This window comes from Ailuropoda melanoleuca, chromosome 7 (assembly GCF_002007445.2).
Source record: "Ailuropoda melanoleuca isolate Jingjing chromosome 7, ASM200744v2, whole genome shotgun sequence".
NCBI classification, from domain to species: Eukaryota; Metazoa; Chordata; class Mammalia; order Carnivora; family Ursidae; genus Ailuropoda; species Ailuropoda melanoleuca.
In genome coordinates, this window is record NC_048224.1 from 131985446 (window position 1) to 132004918 (window position 19473).

Below are 19473 nucleotides of genomic sequence, written 5' to 3' on the forward strand. Positions count from 1 at the left end.
GTTTGTGAAGACATTCAAGAAACAGATATTGACCCCTAAAACACAATTCAAATTTTATAACAGAAAGTAGAAAAATGAAATTTATTTCCAAAAGTTGTGCTTCTAACAAACTATTGCTTACTGTATCTCCCCACTAACCCTTGATCCACTAATGGTCATTAAGGGTTACTAAAACACATGTCCACCACTAGAGCCAGAACAGTACGCTGTACCTGGACTCTTGTAGAAAAAAATGTGGTCCAAGTTGTTGAAATATCCAAATAGCCTTGTATCTAAATAGCCCATAACATTTTAGTCCTTCCCAGTGTGGTGTTTCACTGGAAAATATCATCTTGCAGAGAAATAAATTGCTGTAATGAGTACATAAATACTACAAAGTTGCTCAGTACTACACCTTGAAAGTACTGAATGTCATTCCCACCTTATTTAGAAAGCCAGTAAAGCTATCGGAGCTAGAGAATTTAAACTGAGACCTGGCCTCAAATTTTGTAACATATGATATATGTTCATCTATGTATCAGTGACGTGTAACCTTCAACAGCATATTCACTACACTACCCCCCTCACATTCTCAGCAAATCATTGATTTCAAGGAGTAGATTGAAGCCATCTTGAGCCTCCCCAATGACATCACTTTCTCCCATTTACACCTTCTATTTCAGCCATCCCTCAAAGTTCAGAGGAAGCAGTGGCCTTCCTGTTGCAGAGTGTTCTCGATGTGCCTTCAGTTTGTCTCCTCCCAAGCACTGAAAGATATTTCGCCAGCGCATATTCAGCCATACTCAGAACCATCCCTTGATCGGAGCTCCTGTTTCCCATCTCCAACTGAGAAAGGATATTTCACTTGACTGCTTCTTATTATGAAAGCCTCCTCCTTGTGCTACCCTCCCACAACCAGCTCCACCAGTTACACTTTCCAACTGTACTGGAGCAATTCTCAAGCATGTCACTCCCCACTGTGGAAATGTTCTCTAGTTCACTAATTTTTACCACATCCAGTCTAACTCCTCTGCCAGGCTTTTGGACTCCAAATTATGATTCCTCTAATCCTTGATAATATGATTTCATTAACATTCCCACAAATCCCCAGACATGTACCTTTCCCTCAGGTATGTGTCTCCCCCTGCCAAGAATATACTTCTCTTTCTGGCCAACTGAAACATACATTCAAGAGTCACATTTCTCTAAAAGATTTCCCTTTCCTTCCCTGACATCCCACATGCGTGTCCCACAGCACTCCAGTTAGCCTTCAGTTGTACAGGACTCTCTCATTTCTAGTATTCTCCATACATTTCGCTTAAGTACTTATGGGCCAAAGACCAAATCCTTACAGGGTATTTTGAATCTCTCCTAGTAACTAACATAGAATGTACCACCTACTATTTAATAAATACTGATAAGATGATTGTATAGGATTATATATCATCTATCTTCTCAAAACCTCAGTATCCTTTTGAATTTACAAATAACAGATGTTTTTCTACAGCCTAACTGCATCTTTGGAACAACAAGAACAGCGGTCCTACGAGAAATAGAAAGGGAAGAAAGTGTTGCTTTTCAGAAACAGATTTAAATGACAACTTAGCCACGGGATTTCTGCGCATCTTTTAACAGCTTTTATCTCAGACTCTTTGCAAGGATATCGCAGCCTTAGAATCCAGGGATAATGCCTCCTTCCAGGTTAGAAGACAGATTTGTTTCCTGACCAGGAAAACAAAGATAATGCTTCCCTGCAGAGCAAAGGTTGGGCAGCTTTGCTAGATACTCCTTAAAAGACTGGGGATTGCCTAATCTTGGAGTTCCTCATCCGTGACACAAACCCCAAGTGCAAGCATCTACCTGGGTCACTCAGCATTGCCCCTGGGGACTTGGGGACAAGGGGAACCGATGAGAACATGAAGCTCATGCTGCCTGCTGTGCCCTGAGTAATAAAATCTTTTCTCTCTGACCCAGGAGTCTCCTGTCTTCAGCCAGCATCTATGTAACTGGGGCAGTCTAACTTGGTAGCCTGCAAACTGGGTCAACTCACAAACCCTTCGTAGTTTTGGACAACTTCCACCTGTTAACCAAAAGTAAGTCTGTTCAATTAGGAGTTTCTAGTTTACAAAAATAAAGTAAACAAAAGCTACTACATCACATTCTACACAAAACATGCAATGACATGGATGAATCTCAAAAACAACATGCTGAGTGAAAGAAGCGAACTCAAGAGCATTTTGATTTACAGTATGAGGTTCGACCTCATGCTAAGGTTAAGTGAGAGACATCAGAATGGTGGCTGCTTCTTAGGAGAGTCCCGGATGGAAATGGAATAGAATAGGAAAGGAGTTTTCTGGGGTGATGGGATGTTCAGTGTTTTGACTGGGGGGGGCTGGTTACAAGGATACAGTAGCCAAAAGACATCAAACACTACAGTTAAGAACTTTGTGTTTTAATGTATATAAATTATGCTTGATAAAAAAAGGCATTGCAAATTCTAAATATCTAAATACCGAATATAATACAGTCTCTTTTAGTTTCAGGATATAATGATTCACAGACACACTAAGACATACCGGCCAGATTCCCACACATTCTTTGAACATTGTCTTTAGAAAGGCAGCTTCAACACAGGGATTTAAGAGTATGCACTCTGGAGTAATACTGCTCAAGTTTGTGCCTGGCCTTTAATTGTTAGCTAGATACTGTCAGGCAACTTTCTTAACCTCTTCATGCCTGGGTTTTATCCTTTTAAAGATAAGTACAGTTGACCCTTGAGCAATACCTGGCTTAGAGGTGCTGATCCCCTGCACAGCCAAAAATCCATGTATAACTTTTGACTCCCCAAAAACTTAACTATTAATAGTCAACTGTTGACTAAAAGCTTTACCAATAACGTAAACAGTTGACTAACACATATTTTGTATGTTATGTATTATATACTGTATTCTTATAATAATATTTCACTTTTTCTTAATTTTTCAGGCTTTCTAGGCTACACAGTTTGTCTGCAAGTTTTTTTCCAATTGTCAGAAATCTCAAAAAAAATTTTCCAATAGATTTATTGAAAAAAGTCCACATATAAGTGTACCCACACATTTCAAACCCATGTTGTTAAAGGGTCAATTGTATAAAAAAAAGTTCCTACCTGTGGTTATAGAACTAATAAGGTAATATAAGTAAATTGCTTTGTACATAGAAAGTGTTCTCTAAACGTGTACTTATTATGTACTTAAGTGATAGTGACAACATAAGATTCCAAGTATCAGGATATTTCTGTTGAAGTAGGACAGCAATATGCTTTTAAAAATCTAGTAACTTTAGGGGCATCTGGTGGCTCAGTCAGTTAAGCATTTGCCTTCAGCTCAGGTCCTGAGCCCAGGATTGTGGGATGGAGCCCAGGGTTGCGGAATTGACCCCCTCCCCCCCCCCGCAGGGAGACCTTCTCCCTCTCCTGCTCAGCCTGCCTGTGCTCTCTCTCTTTCTGTCAAATAAAATAATAAAGCCCTTAAAAAAAAATCTAGTAACTTGATGTACATTCATTAGTGGGAAAATGAGGTAGAATATTTATTATCATAATACCACCCAAAAGTCATTTTATTATATAACGGAATAAAGCAACAGATCCATATCACAGTTTTCTACATGCTATTGAAAACACACAAAGAAAAAATCAAGGCAAATAAATGCCAATTTTGGCGAATGTCTCAAGTCCAGATAGACATGTCTCATTTACTTTCCGACTACTGTATTGTTAGCCTTTTTTGCCCTTTTTTCCCTAATGTAAGACAAGTGAAAGTTTGAGGTCCAATTGAATACTAATCCTGACCTTGCCTAAAGAGTAAATTGAGGACAAAACTTTTGAAAGACAAGCCTCAAGGAAATACGCGAAAGGACAAAATTTGGAGTATGATAGCACAAATACAGGAAGAGTGGGACAAAAGGGTGAATTCTCAGTGATGGAAAAGCACTTTGGTAAAGGACAAAGCAAAGAACAGGGATCAAACTTCAGGGCTCTGCAGATCAGTCCACACTCAATCTTTAGCATATATGCCACTGGTTAATGTCCCCATAAAAACGTGTGTGTGCCACAGAATCATCTCAGAACTGTGCTCTTTAAGATTATTCCCAAGATTTCAAAAGGAAATATAATTAGGAAAGAAAAAATAAACAATAAGCAATAATGATACAAAATTTCTATCCTTTTAAAATTCATTTTTTTCATTTTTTGTTACTGTACCATTAAAATAGTTCTAACATTACCTATTATTATATGTATGACATATGAGGAATTTTATGTCACTAAATTGGCATATGAGTGGAAATTTTCAATGTAAAAAAGAATGTAATTAAGTCAATGAAAAACACAAATTCCGAGGAAACAGGTCAAGTCATTGGATAATAAAGGAGGAATGAGCCTATTGGGTTACTGTTTTCAATCTGCCCTACCAGGAAAATGTTGAAGCAGAATTGTGATTACTGAGTAGTTAGTTAGAGAACTGACTCGGGCCTCCTGGCAAACAGATCCTTTCTTTGCTTAAGAATTACAATACCTGGGGGGCGCCTGGCTGGCACAGCGGTTAAGCGTCTGCCTTCGGCTCAGGGCGTGATCCCGGCATTATGGGATCGAGCCCCATCAGGCTCTTCTGCTATGAGCCTGCTTCTTCCTCTCCCACTCCCCCTGCTTGTGTTCCCTCTCTCGCTGGCTGTCTCTATCTCTGTCAAATAAATAAATAAAATCTNAAAAAAAAAAAAAAAAAAAAAGAATTACAATACCTGGGATACAACAGTAACACAACCAAAGATGAGTTTCAGACTTTGAAATCACTGTCTATTAAAACAAAAACAAAAAAACAAAACAAAAAAAAAACACCGACAACAACCTACAACTATTTTCATCTTTAAGCCTTTTTTTCCACATTTCTTCTTTTTTAAAGTACAATAGTAATGTACCCTGAGCTCCACACAGGAAGTGGAAAGAAAAGAGATTGCAATCCCTCCCAAACAACACTTTATCTAAGAGGCAGCATTACAGAAGAGGTTACCACGCACTTCAGCGATCCACTGTAATTGTGCAGACAACAAAATGTTATAGGGGGAAAAGCATTTTAATTACAACTACATTCATTTCTATATAAAAAGCAGGTGCGCACACTTACATATGTAAATTCAGTAAAGTTCACACTTCCTTTTCTTGCCAGACTTGAATAGTTAATTGGAAAACTTGGCTTTTAATTGCACTGGTGGACTCTTCAAACTGAACAAAGTATTGTGTACAAAAACATTTACTATTGACAAAGAACTATATATAATCATAAAAAAATTTCTTGACTTTTCTTTCTTTTAAAGTTTTTTTTTTCCATCCCTGAGGATTTCCAGGTGTGAAGTGAAGAAAATGAACTCTTTATCCTAGAGCAACTCTCCCAGAACTGCCTATTTAAGTTTTGATCTAAAAAGAGAAACTTGCCAGTTTTCTACTTGCTACTCACCGCTACCACAGCCCTTTGATATGAACAGTCTGAAGAGAGCCAAGTTTTTACCCCATGTTTCAAGGAGATGGAGGCGTGTTATTGGCCAATGGCCAGTGGATCAGGATCCATAGTTGTCCAAATCAAAAACCTGTGGTCAAATCGTTCTAGCCTTCCCCCTTTCCTTCCTTCCCAAATTCAAATTGGCCACTGAGATAGAAGGACTTCACTTCCTCTCCAGCCGCTGTCACTACCTTATTTTGGACCTTACCACTTTTACTTCAGTTGCCACTTTTGTGGACTTTCTACCTTCAATCTTGCCCCACTCGAAGCTATTTTAACCCACACTGTCCACCATAGCAATTGTCTCAAGAGTAAATCTGACCATGCCACAGAACACATGACCTGTTCTTGACTAATAAAGTTAATCTGTATATCAGGACCCACAAATGGAGGCAGGCCCAGCGACCTGGCCCACTTCACAAGTCCAAACTTAAGTCAGCCTACACTTGATGGGAAACACCTGTCAAGGAAATCTAATAAATACAAATCACAGTCCTCCAACTTGGCTTTAGTTAGCTTACCTTGTGTTAGAAAATAGGACCTGCTATCCTTGTAAGGGAATCCCTAACCTCCTAGCCAGTCATGCTTGTTTCCGTGTTGCCTCTTCTAATGCTTTTTAAAACTCATACTTGCCCAAAATTCCTTGGGAAGGATGCTCCAACTACTTGTGAGCACTGTACTCTCCCAATCAAGGATTGTTTTTCCCTTGAAGAAAGGACATCAAACTGATTACTAAATTGTTTTAGTTTTGCAAATTGCCAGTTTTGGCAATGAGATGGGACCTGAAGACAGCTGCTAAAGGTTCTGGGGACGGCTTCTAGAAGCAGGTGAAGGTATCCAGAAAGCCATTTTATTTGCTGCCCCTCCGGCTGCTCTGGTAAGCTTCTCTCTGATCAAGCTCTGCTTATTTTGCATTCTGAGCTCCTCAAGTTTGTTTACCTTAGTCCTTCCAGGTGGAAAACTGGAGTGTGAGGGACTCCAGGTTTTTCACAGTGAGACTTAATGGGCCACAACATTTAGGTTTATGGCCAAACTCGTGCACAATGTAAGCACCTTTTGGGGAGGTCCTTACAAGTCTCAGGAATTGTGCAGGCAGCCAGCAACAGAAGTCTGGTTGAATTACAATGGGTCATTTCAAGGGAAAATAACGGTTACCCCTCAATCTAAAGAAAGCAAGATGGCAGCCACTGGGGGAACAGGATTCACAAAGCTTCAAGGTAAGTCCACAGCACACACTACCAGGAAACTTGGGGAAATGAATTAAGATAAGAAATTCATACTTTTCCAACCAATGACACATCAAAATCTAAGTAGATACAAGTTAGACAACTAAAAGCTATTAGGGTATCCACCACTATAAAGGCATTTTCTTGTGAAAGGAATAACAGATCTATTGTCAATGGGGATCTCAGAAGCCAAAGTCACAGAATGGGCGGGCATGGGTCAAACACCTAAAAGCTCTTATTGTTTGACACCTAACTGAAAGACTCCCATGCTAGGGTGAGTTGATCACAAAATGTGTTAGATCAACACTAAGCCAGCTGCCAACCTCAAGAAAACTTCTGTGTAACAAGGCACACCGTAAAACACCACAAAATCCCCAACCCAATGGCACATCCCTCTTAAGTATTAATTTGGCTCTCAGAGATCAGAAGCTTCACTAAAGAAATGGGATCCTCAAGTTCCAGAGAATTAAGTGTGCCCTATTCAAGCACAAATGTTTATTTTATGACTAAGGACTGTGGTCCCCGAAATTGTAGGTATCCACAAAAATGGCCAAATCTTACTAAGACAGCCTAGATTTAAAATGGCCTTTATGGGGAACATTCCAATTAGACAAAATCACTAATTTAAAAAGTGAACTTGAAAGTAAGTGTTCCCAAATCAAACAGAATGGGATACCTATTTTAACTGGCATGCAGAAGCCTTTGAAAGACTTGAAAAGTCCAAAATATGTTCATGGAAAGATTCATTGCAAAAGGCTAATGAAAAATTAAGGACACAAGAGGGAAAACAAAAGACTATAAGAATGAAATGACTTCTACTACTCCCTTTACCCTCCTCGACCTCAGTACTCACTAATCCTCTGTCTGCACTGCTTTTTCACTCTAAATAGACTACATGACCATAAACAAAAGTCTGCCTATATCCAGACTATAATGGGCTATATCCAGAGGTCCCTGTACCTACCACCAAAAGAGCACCCCCACAAAGGCCCCTTGCAGGATTGATGGGATTCCAAGGAATTCTCCAGTAAACTGCTACCAATATTCCCTTAACCAGCTAAGGGGAAGCTAAAATAAAATTAATAAAAATCTTTGCCAAATTCTGGTAGATACCCCAGCTTTACTTTCTACCTCAAACCCCACTCACTCTGGAGCCCTGGAGAAGGGATCAAGGGAAAACTGACAGAAGCCAGTGAAGGGTAAAAATTCTTACCAGAATCAGCTCTCCTGGATCTCTGTCTGTAGTGCCTGGTCAAGAGAGGAAGGTAAAATTTCATGTTATCCCTTCCTTTTCAAGATGCATTGGATATTGTCCTTTATCTCCCAAGGACAGCCAATGCCTTCTTATTTGTCTCATTTCGTGTCCTGAGAACTTGGCTTGGCAACCATCAGGTGGGGGGCCCTTGAAAATGCAGCCAGACAGAAGTGGAGGTTGCACTCTATTTGTGCCTAGTGTCCTATAGACTCTGGCCAGCTCTCAAGGGAATTGTGTAAGTCTCGATTTTGGTTATCTTTGGGAGTGGCTCTAGGTCTTGGGAGAACAGTGTCTTTTGCACTTTCTTTGGGAATGCCTCTTGCATCCAAAAGATTGTTCAATACTGCCAGGAATATTTACTGTAGCTCTATGGTTAAAAGTTTGCTGATAATCGAGGCTGATATTCAGAACCTCATGAAAACTATTTTTTAGGCCTTCTCTCCTAAGCTAAATGAAGCTATGTACCCAGATGGAAAGAAAAATATTCCATAGACAAATAGCTCTAAATCTAGAACACGGGGATCTTTTGATTTCCATCTTAGTTGAAGATCTTCTCCCTGACCTAAAGAAGCAAATAGAAGATAATGTAGTTGGATGGGTGGTCAGCCCTTTGAAGTCATACTGGTTGCAACCCAATTCTTTGAGGAATTAAAAAGAACAATCCTTATCATATAAATTCAGTCTTTACAAGAACAGAAATACAGTTCTAGAAGCAACTCAAAACCATTGTATCATTTTTATCAATCCCCAAACCTCCCCTACTAATCTATAAAAGCCTGTAGGTATTGTGAAATTGTGGATTTAGGAAACAAAGCCTCATTGGAGGAGCTTGCATTCTTTCCTTGTGCCTTTGAGATGTAAATGTTCTACCCAGTCTTCTCTAGGAACTGAAGAAAATATCTTTGAAAAGCAAACTTCAGGGAGGTAATTCTCATCAGAAGGAAGAAAAGAAAGAAAAGTGGGGGAGGCTATTTGGAAACTAGGCCAATGAAAAATCTTTAAAAAGTGTAAAACCATCTGAACAGGTCCCCTTAACTTATTCCATCTATTTGGATCCAGCTGTTCTTAAATCAGCTAGTGAGTTTTGCATTATTGTATCCTCAAAATAGTCTTTTATAATTTCTAAATTTACGATGAAGTTTTCTTTAAGATTCAAAATGCCTGTGATTCTCCCCAATAGCCCAAAGAGGACAGAAGCTGGTAGAGAGAGGCTCCTCCCCCCAATAAGTTTAGAGGCTGTAGAAAAAGGCATCTGGAGAATATAATGGTTAGAACAGAACCCCGTCTGTTTCAGCACCAACCACACAACTCTATAAAATGCATGAAGAGCTCTTGGTGGTGTCACCAGTAAAATACAATGTGTTTCTTCTTCCCAGGCTCAAAACTGCTGTGTGTCTACAATTCAAAACCAGCTCTCGGACCAGTCTCTTCCTCCACTGTGAAGGAGGGGGCCACACCTCCAAGAGGGGCAGGTCAGTCCTGATTCCTACAGTAGCCCTCCATCTCCTCGTCTCTGATTTTAGAACACAACTTCAATATACTCAACCTAGGCCAGGACAGATGCAGGGAAGAGGGACGAGCACACTGGGTGAGGGTGAGAGAAGAGCCCGGACTGGGTGGAGGGTTAGAGAAGCCTACAACATGAGAGCTGGGGCTGACCTGAGATCATTCTAATATTGCGGCCAAGGAAACTGAGGCCCAGGGAACTTCAGTAGCCAGCCCTGGCTCTTCCAGTAGGTAGTGGGGAAGCTGAGAGCCCCGCTGGGCTCATCTTCGGCCAGTCCTGTGCTGGGGTGCGACGCCCCGCAAGCCGGCTCTTTCCTCGGTCCAGTCCCTGTGCCTCTGGGCCCAGCGGCGCGTTGAGGAGCGGCGGGTGGAGGCGGCCACCTGTGGGCCAGGACCAAACTCTTTCCGCAGCCCTCCGGCCGGTACTCGAGGACGCCCCTGCGTGGACGCCGGCCGAGAGGCCCGCAAACGCGCCACCTCAGGCCCCGGGGGCTGCCCGCGCACCAGGTCATCCCAGCACTGGCTTCGGGTCGCCCTGGTTTCCATAGCAACGGATTCACGGGCCGCCGGTCCCCAGAGACGCCCCAGGGTCAGAGGTCATCTCTGTGACAACGAAGCTTCCCGCGCTACGGCGGCTCGGACGGGCCGCTTCCGCCGCATTGCGATGCGGAGCCCCCAGCGCTCCCAGGCGAGGAGCGCGTGGTGGCGGGTCCGAGGGCTCGGCCGCGCGTCACACCCGGAGGAAGACGGTGCTTGGCCTGCGTGCCCCCTGTCTTCGGACTCAATTAGGCAGCCTCCGAAGCCGACTTCAGCCAGGACGCCCCGAGGGGCCCGACTCCTGAAAGCAGATCCGAGCCGCGGAGTGGCGGGCTCGTGGTTGGCAGAAAACTGTGGCACGCGGCTCTGGGCAGCAGGGGCTCTGCCTCTACTCGTGCATTCTGCCAGACCTTGTCGCTGACACACGCCCCCCCACCCCCGCACAGCCCGAGGCCACGGCGCCCGGGCGCCCTCCACCTTTGACCGTGGCTCCAGAAGGGGGGAGCTGAATAGATCACTGTGGTTGTGGGATGTGCAAGGAGCTACCAAGTTTGAAGATGACTGCTTTAAAACTGAAAATAATAAAATATTAAGGGAGGGGGGCACGTCCTTTTAAAAGCAACTGAACTAGAGGCTGTTTAGGTGCTGTCCCCTCAAGAGCAAAAATAGCCCACAGGGGCGCCTGGGTTGCGCAGTCGTTAAGCGTCTGCCTTCGGCTCAGGGCGTGATCCCGGCGTTTCGGGATCAAGTCCCACATCGGGCTCCTCTGCTAGGAGCCTGCATCTTCCTCTCCTACTCCCCCTGCTTGTGTTCCCTCTCTCGCTGGCTGTCTCTCTGTCACATAAATAAAATCTTTAAAAAAAAAAAAAAGCCCACAAAGGAGATTCCCAGTTCCCACCTTCAGATAAAGGAGTTCAGTAAAGAAAAGAGGAATAATTCACTCGACTGTTTCTGTGGAACGCCTCCCTTTTTAAGGAGAAGCAAATTTAAGATGAGAAAAAAAAACGAAGGGGGCTCTTGCAGAGCAAACCTAATGGTGCCGTCACATTCCCTCTTCAAAGGCTGAGTGCCAGAAGGGGAGACCGCCATTGGCTCTTGAGCTTGTATTTTTGAGTAAGGCCTCAAGTTTTGAGATTTAGAAAGAGGGTATTACAAAATGTGGACCTAGGGGATGTCAGCAGACTGGGTTTCAGGATGCTTTATCATGGTGGGTTGAAGAGCTAGGAGTCTAGTAACAACTTTTTCATTCTCTTTGTTTTATCACTAAGAAACCAAATTCTTGGTTGGCATTGTTGGAAAGGAGTAAGCATTAAGTGAATTTAAGAACTGTAATTTCTGATACCTGCAGTTACATTCCCACAGTTAATTTCCACAACGGATCCTATTTTCACTATTAACTCACTTTAAAAAATGTACTGAAAATCTGCTACATACCTTAACTAAAGTTTTTGTCAGGGAACAATGATAAAGGCAATAGTGCCCAGCAATTGTTGGGTGACTTTCTTAGATAGTTTCAGTAGGTTAGATAAACAAAAGCTTCAGTTGCCCTGTAAAACCGTTTGCATTATGCCTCCCTTTTGCCTTGCAAGACCATAAGAATTCCTTCTTTCAACTTCCCTTTTGTCATCCTACCTTTTACATCTGATCAAAGCAGAAAGTTAGTTTGTAGCAACTAGAGAAATACACGGGAAAAACATAGGGACAATACTTGGCCCTTAAAAAGCAGAAGAGCAAAAACATTAGTGCATCTCTAGAGGCATATGGAGGAACTGAGAAGTCTCCCTCAGAAAATTCCCTGCCCTTCAGTGCTCAGGTTCAGCTTTTACAACTAAATCTAGTGTGTGATAAACATATCGAATCCTTAAAGAACAGAGACTATGGCACTGAGCAGGTAGAAGTCTCAGCAGTACTTCCCTGACCCACAGTCCCTCCTGGAGGTGATCCTAAGGTGAAGCTCAAAGGTTTTATTAAGAATATAGACACCACAGGGGCGCCTGGGTGGCACAGCCGTTAGGCGTCTGCCTTCGGCTCAGTGCGCCATCCTGGTGTTCTGGGATCGAGACCCACATCAGGCTTCGCCACTAGGAGCCTGCTTCTTCCTCTCCCACTCCCCCTGCTTGTGTTCCCTCTCTCGCTGGCTGTCTCCCTCTGTCTAATAAATAAATAAATCTTTAAAAAAAAAAAAAGAAAGAAAGAATATAGACACCACAATGCAATGTCTGGTTCAAAACTTAATAGAGGGGAGAAAAATCTTAATAGAGGAGCTGCAAATGTACTGTTAAATTCCAACTGTCTCGCCTTAAGGCATAAGAAACTATTTTGAATAAATGCTTCCATTTTGAGACATCTACATGGTATTTATAGGAGGATTATGAGTCAATTGAGTGAGTTATGATGCCAAAATGTACAAAGGAGTGAAAACTTTGATTGTTGTCCCTGTTGCCATATGTATAAAAACACCACAAAAGTCCCCAATGTTTGTGTTGCTAAAACATGGAAAACTGGGTTTGAACATTTTAAAGAAATGGTTTCATGTGGCAAATGTTAAATATAGTTTAGAATTACCTTTAGTGCCTTCTGAAAGCAATGCATCATTTGAACGAATATTCTCAGTTTTACATGCCGTCTAAGATGAGAATAGGCTGAATATGGGTACAGCCAGTCATCCTCATTGTTAAAACCATGTTGAATTATCTTGCATTGGATTTCACACTTGTTAACTTGGCTACAATTTCAAAAAAGAAAAATCCACTCTCCAACAAGTCAGTACTTGGAAACCTATCTAAAATGCCGTCCTTTGGTTCATGAAATGCCACTGCTCTGCAAACTCATTTTGCTACTTCAGTAACTAAAGCCTCTTGGATGGAGTCCAAGGCCAGCTCCGATTACATGGAATCCCACTCTAAAGGCAAGCATGTCAGTAGGAGAAGAGCCTCACACCTGTTAGGTGTTCCAGCCATGTCGTCTGAATTTGATGTGTCCATTGGATACATGCTCAGTGTTGAGAAATGCAGAGGTTGTAGCCCATTTGTGGCTCACCCTACTCTACAGGAACCAAGGATGAGTTGGCAGGCTGAGAAGGGGAAGGAATAAAAAATGCTTACTTCCTTTTCTCTTCCGTCTCTCCCTATTACCCACTTCTAAAATGCCATGACAGCCTTACATGTAAAGCAAGTAGTTTTAAAAGAATAACATATATTTAAATGAGTAACAGAGGCGTACCAGATGTTTTTGGCACCTAAAACGGCTTCAGTGAAAGGCAAAGCAGAGCAGAAAGACACCAAAACAAGCAGGAAATAGAAAGTGACAATGAGTTCTACCAAGCCCTGCTTGTTTCATCTCCAAGTTATATGGCAGAGAGAACGACTGAGTTCAGAAAAGGAGACCCTCTGGGCCATGAGTTTGTGGGATTTTCTAAATGTGCTCTGTTGAACTAGGTCTAGGACTTCTGCTTCATACCCTCCCTGCCACTCTCATTGCTCAATAAAATTATCTTTGATTACAACTTATCTTAAATTCTGTGTTTCCAAAACCCTATGGAACCAAGAACGTTTGGAGGTCTCGTGAGTGTGGTTCAGTTGGTGTATATAGTAAAGGCTCTGTGGTTTCCTTTGCTTGTTGCAGATGATGTGTCTGTAGAGATATCCATGACATGACCTTAGTGTTTCCCTTTACCGTGGATTTTTTTTTTGTAACCGCATTTCTTAGCAGCTGTCACTCAAAGTCTAGTGACCTAGATTAGTACCAAACTGGCCTGTGATACACATTGGTCAGTCCAAACTATCATTGCTGGTTTAAAGAAACATGTCAAGCCCTCCTCCAGGCTAAATAAGAGCTTTGGATTTAGTATTCCCTATTTAATGATTTGCTTAAAATACAATCACTTTGCATGACTCACAAGTGAAAGCTAAGGCAGGTAACATTTATTCTAAACATACAGCTTCTGCTCTACCAGAAAAATAGGGGAAAGTAGGACATTTAAGCATGCATGTGTTCTCTGCTAATAGTTGTATTGTGAGATACTGGACGTTTCTGTGAAGATGGTAAATTTACATTATATGCAGGATTTCTAAGCTATTGCAATTAATTTTAAAAAGCATATATTGTGTAAGTATATTCTTCACGTTATTTTCCAGTTAAAGTTTACATTAAAATGACTATTAAAAAAACATTTAAATTAATACCTTTTATTTAAACGCTAATAACTTTTGGGTAGATAAATAACTTTGTCCTTAACTTCATGACTCTATTGTCTACTTATTTTCACACCAAAAAAACTAACAGTGCTTTAAAAGTCCTCCCAGGAGCCTTGACCAAACTACCCATACTTGTTGACAATTTAAAAAGTGGGAATAATCAGTAATTTATTCTATAACTTGCAAAGATTGAGAAGAATTATTAATCTAAGAAGTCTTCACACCAAATTCATGATCCCACTACTGGTACTTGGAGGTACTCTGCCAAGCTGCTTAGTTTGAAACCAGTTAATTGTCCTCATTTTAGATTTAAGATAACATAATAGGTAGTAGTCAATCTGTTCTTTCTGGTTTTAACACTTAAGAAGATTTTAGTCTTTGTTTTATTTTAATTACCCAATTAACTTCTTGGTTATACTGCTATCTTGGGACCAAAAACCTGCAAACGATTTTAGGCTTCATGTTAATAGCAGAAGGAGAATGGAACCTACCAACTACAATCCCGAAAGGGAATGGCTAAGCATGGATTTGATTTGAGTTCAAAAAGCAAAACTTTAAAAGATGAGATAGGGTGACACATTAATTTCACATTTTTAAAATAATTTACAAAATGCTCCCATTTCCAGGTTGGAACTCTAACTTCAGGCGATCTAAGACTACACTATCCCATTAGAATAGTTGGTGATGTTGTCGGACACGCTTTGAATTGACCCATCAATTCACACCCAAGTACTTTAGCATTCATAAGCTGCAAAATAAATTACTCTAAAAATAATTTGTCATTTGACACCTTCCAAAATGCCTTGAAAGGAAAAAAAAATAATCTACTTTATTCCAGAGAGATGAAAGTGGGTGGGGTGGGGGAGGTGTAATAAAAAATATCGTGTGTGGTTACAGGGGGAAATCAGTGTTTCCAGTAAAATTGCTTACAAAAAAAAAAAAAAAAAATGATTAAGGCCAGTAAGAAAACTTAACATTCTGGGCAGAATTCTTTCCCATTCTCCAGTACTATAGAGGGACTTACTTCAAGGTCCCTAAACAAATGGCCAAGTGGAAAAAAAATATTTTCAATTTAAAAAAATGTTTTTACAGTATTCCTTTCTCAGAAGGGAGCTAATCTACAGGACAGGAGAAGGCTTCAAACCCCAATATTTTTACTGCCTGAAGGCACAAGCCCTGCCTCCCAACAGCAGCCCTTGCTTTGTCCCACTTTGGTAAATCTTGCAAAAAGGGTCTTCACATTAACTTGAGATAGTAGTGTTGCAGATCTAGGTGTCACCAAAACTCTAGCAAATGTTGGGCTCAATGTGGGGTTGGGGTACACCTCACGGTTGAATTAGAAATACGGGTGGTAAGGTGACAGCACCGCTTTCTCCTTGGGCAATGTTCAGGATGGTGGTATCAGTTCAGAGTTGCTAAACGCTGAGGAGTTGAGAGAGAGAAGGGTAAAAGGACGGGGAATGGAGGAGGAGGGTGAGAAGGGAGGGAGGAGGGAGAGGAGGGAACAGAGGGGGACGGTGAGAAAGGGGTAGAGCTACAGCACAGGGATGAGAATTCCAGGGCAGAGGCACGGAGCCCACGGCAGCACCGTGTTCGCGGGCAGCCGAGACTTCTTCCAGAGCCTCCACAGCTCCCCAAACGTCCCAACTGGGGCAACTGCCCAGGCTTCCTCCGCCGGCATGCGAGCATCTGCCCTTTTGGACGGTCTAACAACTCGCAGTGTCCCTACTCCTGCAGCGGTGGGGGCCTCATGGAGTGCTCAGTCTCCAAACCCACCACCTCCATCCCCGCCCACCCACTCCTCCTCCTCATCCTCCCCCACCTCCCCCTCCTCCTCCTCCCCCTCCTCTTCCTCCATCCTTCCTCCTCCTCCTGCCCCCCCTCGCTCCGGGCATCCTCAGACGGCAGCCCCCTCGGAGCGAGCCGCCCCAGCTACGCTGCATTTGTACGGTTCGGAGGCAGGGAGGCAGCAGCCACTTGCTGCCCGGCCGCTGGGGCTCGGGGTGCCAGCGCGGCCCCCGGCGGAGCTTCGGGTGTCAGGGCGGCCGCGGGGAGCCATGATCTACTACACCGCAGTGCCAGCGTCAGGAACCTCCAGCGCCGGGCGGCCACTGCGGGACGCTCGGGGCCCCGCCCCCGCCCCCCAACGCAGCCCCAGACACAAACACCCGGCCCCCGGGCCCTCCCCAGCCTGAACTGAACCCGGGGACGCCACACACTTCCGCTGCCCGCGCGCGCTGCTCCCAGACTGGCTGCGCCCAGCCTCTTCGTCGGCGCGCTGCCACCGCCACGCAGCCCTCCGGCCTGGCCTCCCCAGTTGCTCGCCCACAGCTTCGCGGCCGCCCCCAAACGCCTCAGACTGGGAGACCGGGAAGTAAACCCCCGGGACTCGACTCCCCCAATCACCTGCATTTGAATTTCTTATGTAATGCACTGCAAGTTTCCCGGTTGGAGCCTTTGGAATAGGGGCGCATGATCACCGGAGCCTGAAGCTGGGACCCACAGCCCGGCTCATCCCACCCGCGAGACTCGGGCGCAGGGTTTTGACACTGCTTTTTAAAAGGGGGAAGTTAAATTGCATATTTGGGGGGGGCTGGGCTTGGCTTCTCCGTCTGGGGTTCCCCCAGGCATAAGCCCAGCTCAAGTATTCCCAGCGGCAGGAGGTGTCGAAGGCAGACGGGGGAATGAGTTAATACTCGTGCTCGGAGAGCTAGACGGGGGAGGGAGGCGGGGGCTGACGGAGGAGCGGGGCCGCGAGGGAGAGGGCCTCTTTTACTTTGGTAAAGGTGATGGGGTGGCGAATATTGTACAAGCTAATCAGAAAGTCTAGAGCAGATCCTCGGCACCTATCTAAGTCCCTGAACCTGCAGCAGAAGTAAGGAGAGCTCTCGGTTCTTTCTCCTGGCAACTACCGAAGCTTCAGCTGCCTCGGGCAAAACCTTAAGCCACAGCCCTTCAATATTCCACCAAACATAGGCAACCAAATACATTAAAAAAAAAAAAAAAGTTTCCTCCTCCCTCCTAGTGATGGATTGTGTCACAGCCAAGAGATGCTGATAATGGTTTTCAGGCTCAGAGGCGTGGATCCAGCTGTTACTTGTTTACCCATCAACACCTCTATATGCAACACTGTCCTGGTTCCTTTTCTGTTTTCCCTACCTTCCTGCATAGCAGAACTGCAGATCTAGCTCAATGAGCAACAGACAGGTTATTACGAGGAAAAACATAACATGATGCATGTTTTGCTTACCAGTTGGGTTCTTGTTTTTCTTAAGACTCTTGCCACAAAGACACTGCAGCATATGCGTTCCTTTGCTGAAAATGTTCCAAAGAAACCACATTGATTTGGGCGAAAAGCAATCCAGCAGCTTAGACACCCTGAGAAAGAAGAGATCCTTGTGGTTGCATAATAATAATTTGAAATCAGTTCTCCTGAAGAGGGGCACCGGTTTTACCATAGGAAAAACGATAATATTCCGGATCTTCTCCCAGTTTTTTCCCCTCACGTGGTATATTTCTTTGAGACTTCTCAATGATTGTTTTTTTTCGGCCAGGGTGAATGATTTATCCCCCTCGATCACCACTGGATTATTACCAAAGGGTTGGAAAAAAAATCCGTTTTCAGCATGAAGCCAAACAAAAAAGCAAAGAAATCCCAACAGAGACCAGAACTAATCAGAGAGAACGGTAATGCACAAAAGATCCCCAAAGAGAAAACCATAGCCTTTTACTTGATCGCTATGAAGATGGGTGGGTCTGCAGAAGGCAAACAGGATTCATCTCACTGAGAGAAGACTGCCATTGTGTAGCCCCTAGGAGAGAAGGAAAAAAAAAAAAAAAGGAAAGAAAGAAAGAAGAAGAAAAAAAAGAAGAAAAAAAAACACACCAGCACACACACAGACACCAATACCACCTCCGAGATCGAGTCTGACAGCCGAAGACAGAGCCTCCCTTCTCCCAGTGTCGATTTTTTTTTTTTTATAATCAATCGCCAGTGCTCAGTGGGATCGGATTGAACCTGCAGTTCTCAATCACCACGAAGAAAAGATGCAAATCCAGGTGCCCCCTCCCCTTGTCAGGCTGGTAGTAGGTAGAGAGCGCCACAGATCCCCTTCCTCCTTCCCGTCACTCTCCCAGTTTCCAACAACGGTGAGCATGAGGAAAATCTCCCCTCCGATTCCTCGCCCAGCCTCGGATGTGAGTTACAGGCATTAGAGGGAGGAGGAGGAGGAGTTGAAGTTTGCATTGAAAAGACTGGCTTTCCATGACGTAGCCACGTGCTTTCAGACCCGTCACCAGTGAGATGCTTCAACCCGCCCGGGGAGGGCAGTGTCACTGCAGTCTCTCCACTACTTTCCCCCTGGAAGTCCCCCATCTCGGGCACCCAGCCCCAGCCCTGGACCCTCTCCCTCCTCTGCCCAGAATGAGTCGGCGGGCTGCTTGCTCCTGGAGCCATCTAACAGAGCCTTCTGCTAAAAGTGAATTTTGAAAAGGAAAATTAACAATTATGATTAGTAAACCTTAGAAAATACATGAGAGGGAAGGGGTTTGAAGAGAAACAGTAGTTTAAGATCACCCCTCACAGCCAAAGTGGGCTCCACCTTAGCTACGTTTACAAAAACAGCATAGAAAGCCTCTAAAATATCAAGGAAAACACAAGTTCCTTTAGTTCTTTTTATTTGAATTCTACTTAGAGTGCTGTTTGAAAAATATAGACTATGCATGTGACAAATAAGTACTTACAGAAACAGCCTGTTAAAAAGACAACCACTAAAATCTAGGTGGCAAACTATATTTTGATGGAAAGGGCCATATGAGAAAAGTTAATGCCTTTTCTAGACAGACAGTCCATTATCTTCAAATAATTTTTTGAACAGAAGGCATTCTGCTTAGATTACACCCTAATTCATTGCTTGTTTCTGCACCCATTAATTGAACTAACATTAAGTTCACTTTCATTTCCTTCTCATCTACATGAATATACGACCCTGTCACCTGCCACCACCATCTAACCTAACAAAACGGGCAAATTTTCTTTTTCACCACGTTATAACCCAGTTTCCTGCTTCCTCAGAAAATTAAAAGATTTAAGGCAGAACTAAAGATTTTGTCTTATTTGGGGGAAAATATACAATGTATAAAATACACAAACTATTGCAAAGAATAATATCACAAACTCCAGTGCACTCAGGACTCAAATTAACAAATGTTAGCATTTCAACATATTTGTGACCTGAGCATTT

The 19473-nt window shown here is 43.3% G+C and overlaps 1 protein-coding gene across 2 annotated transcripts in view; it reads right to left on the bottom strand.

Moving 5' to 3' along the window:
• Positions 1 to 18080, bottom strand: part of FGF14 (fibroblast growth factor 14) — a 593789-nt gene extending 575709 nt beyond the window's left edge. Inside the window, exon 1 of one of the 2 annotated variants that reach the window (XM_034665441.1) lies at positions 17481 to 18080. In XM_034665441.1, coding sequence (XP_034521332.1) covers positions 17481 to 17688 — 208 coding nt within the window. In that variant the 5' untranslated portion in view covers positions 17689 to 18080. The remainder of the gene's footprint in view (positions 1 to 17480) is intronic. The other variant, XM_034665442.1, reaches the window with a different exon arrangement.
• Positions 18081 to 19473: the final 1393 nt, after the last annotated feature.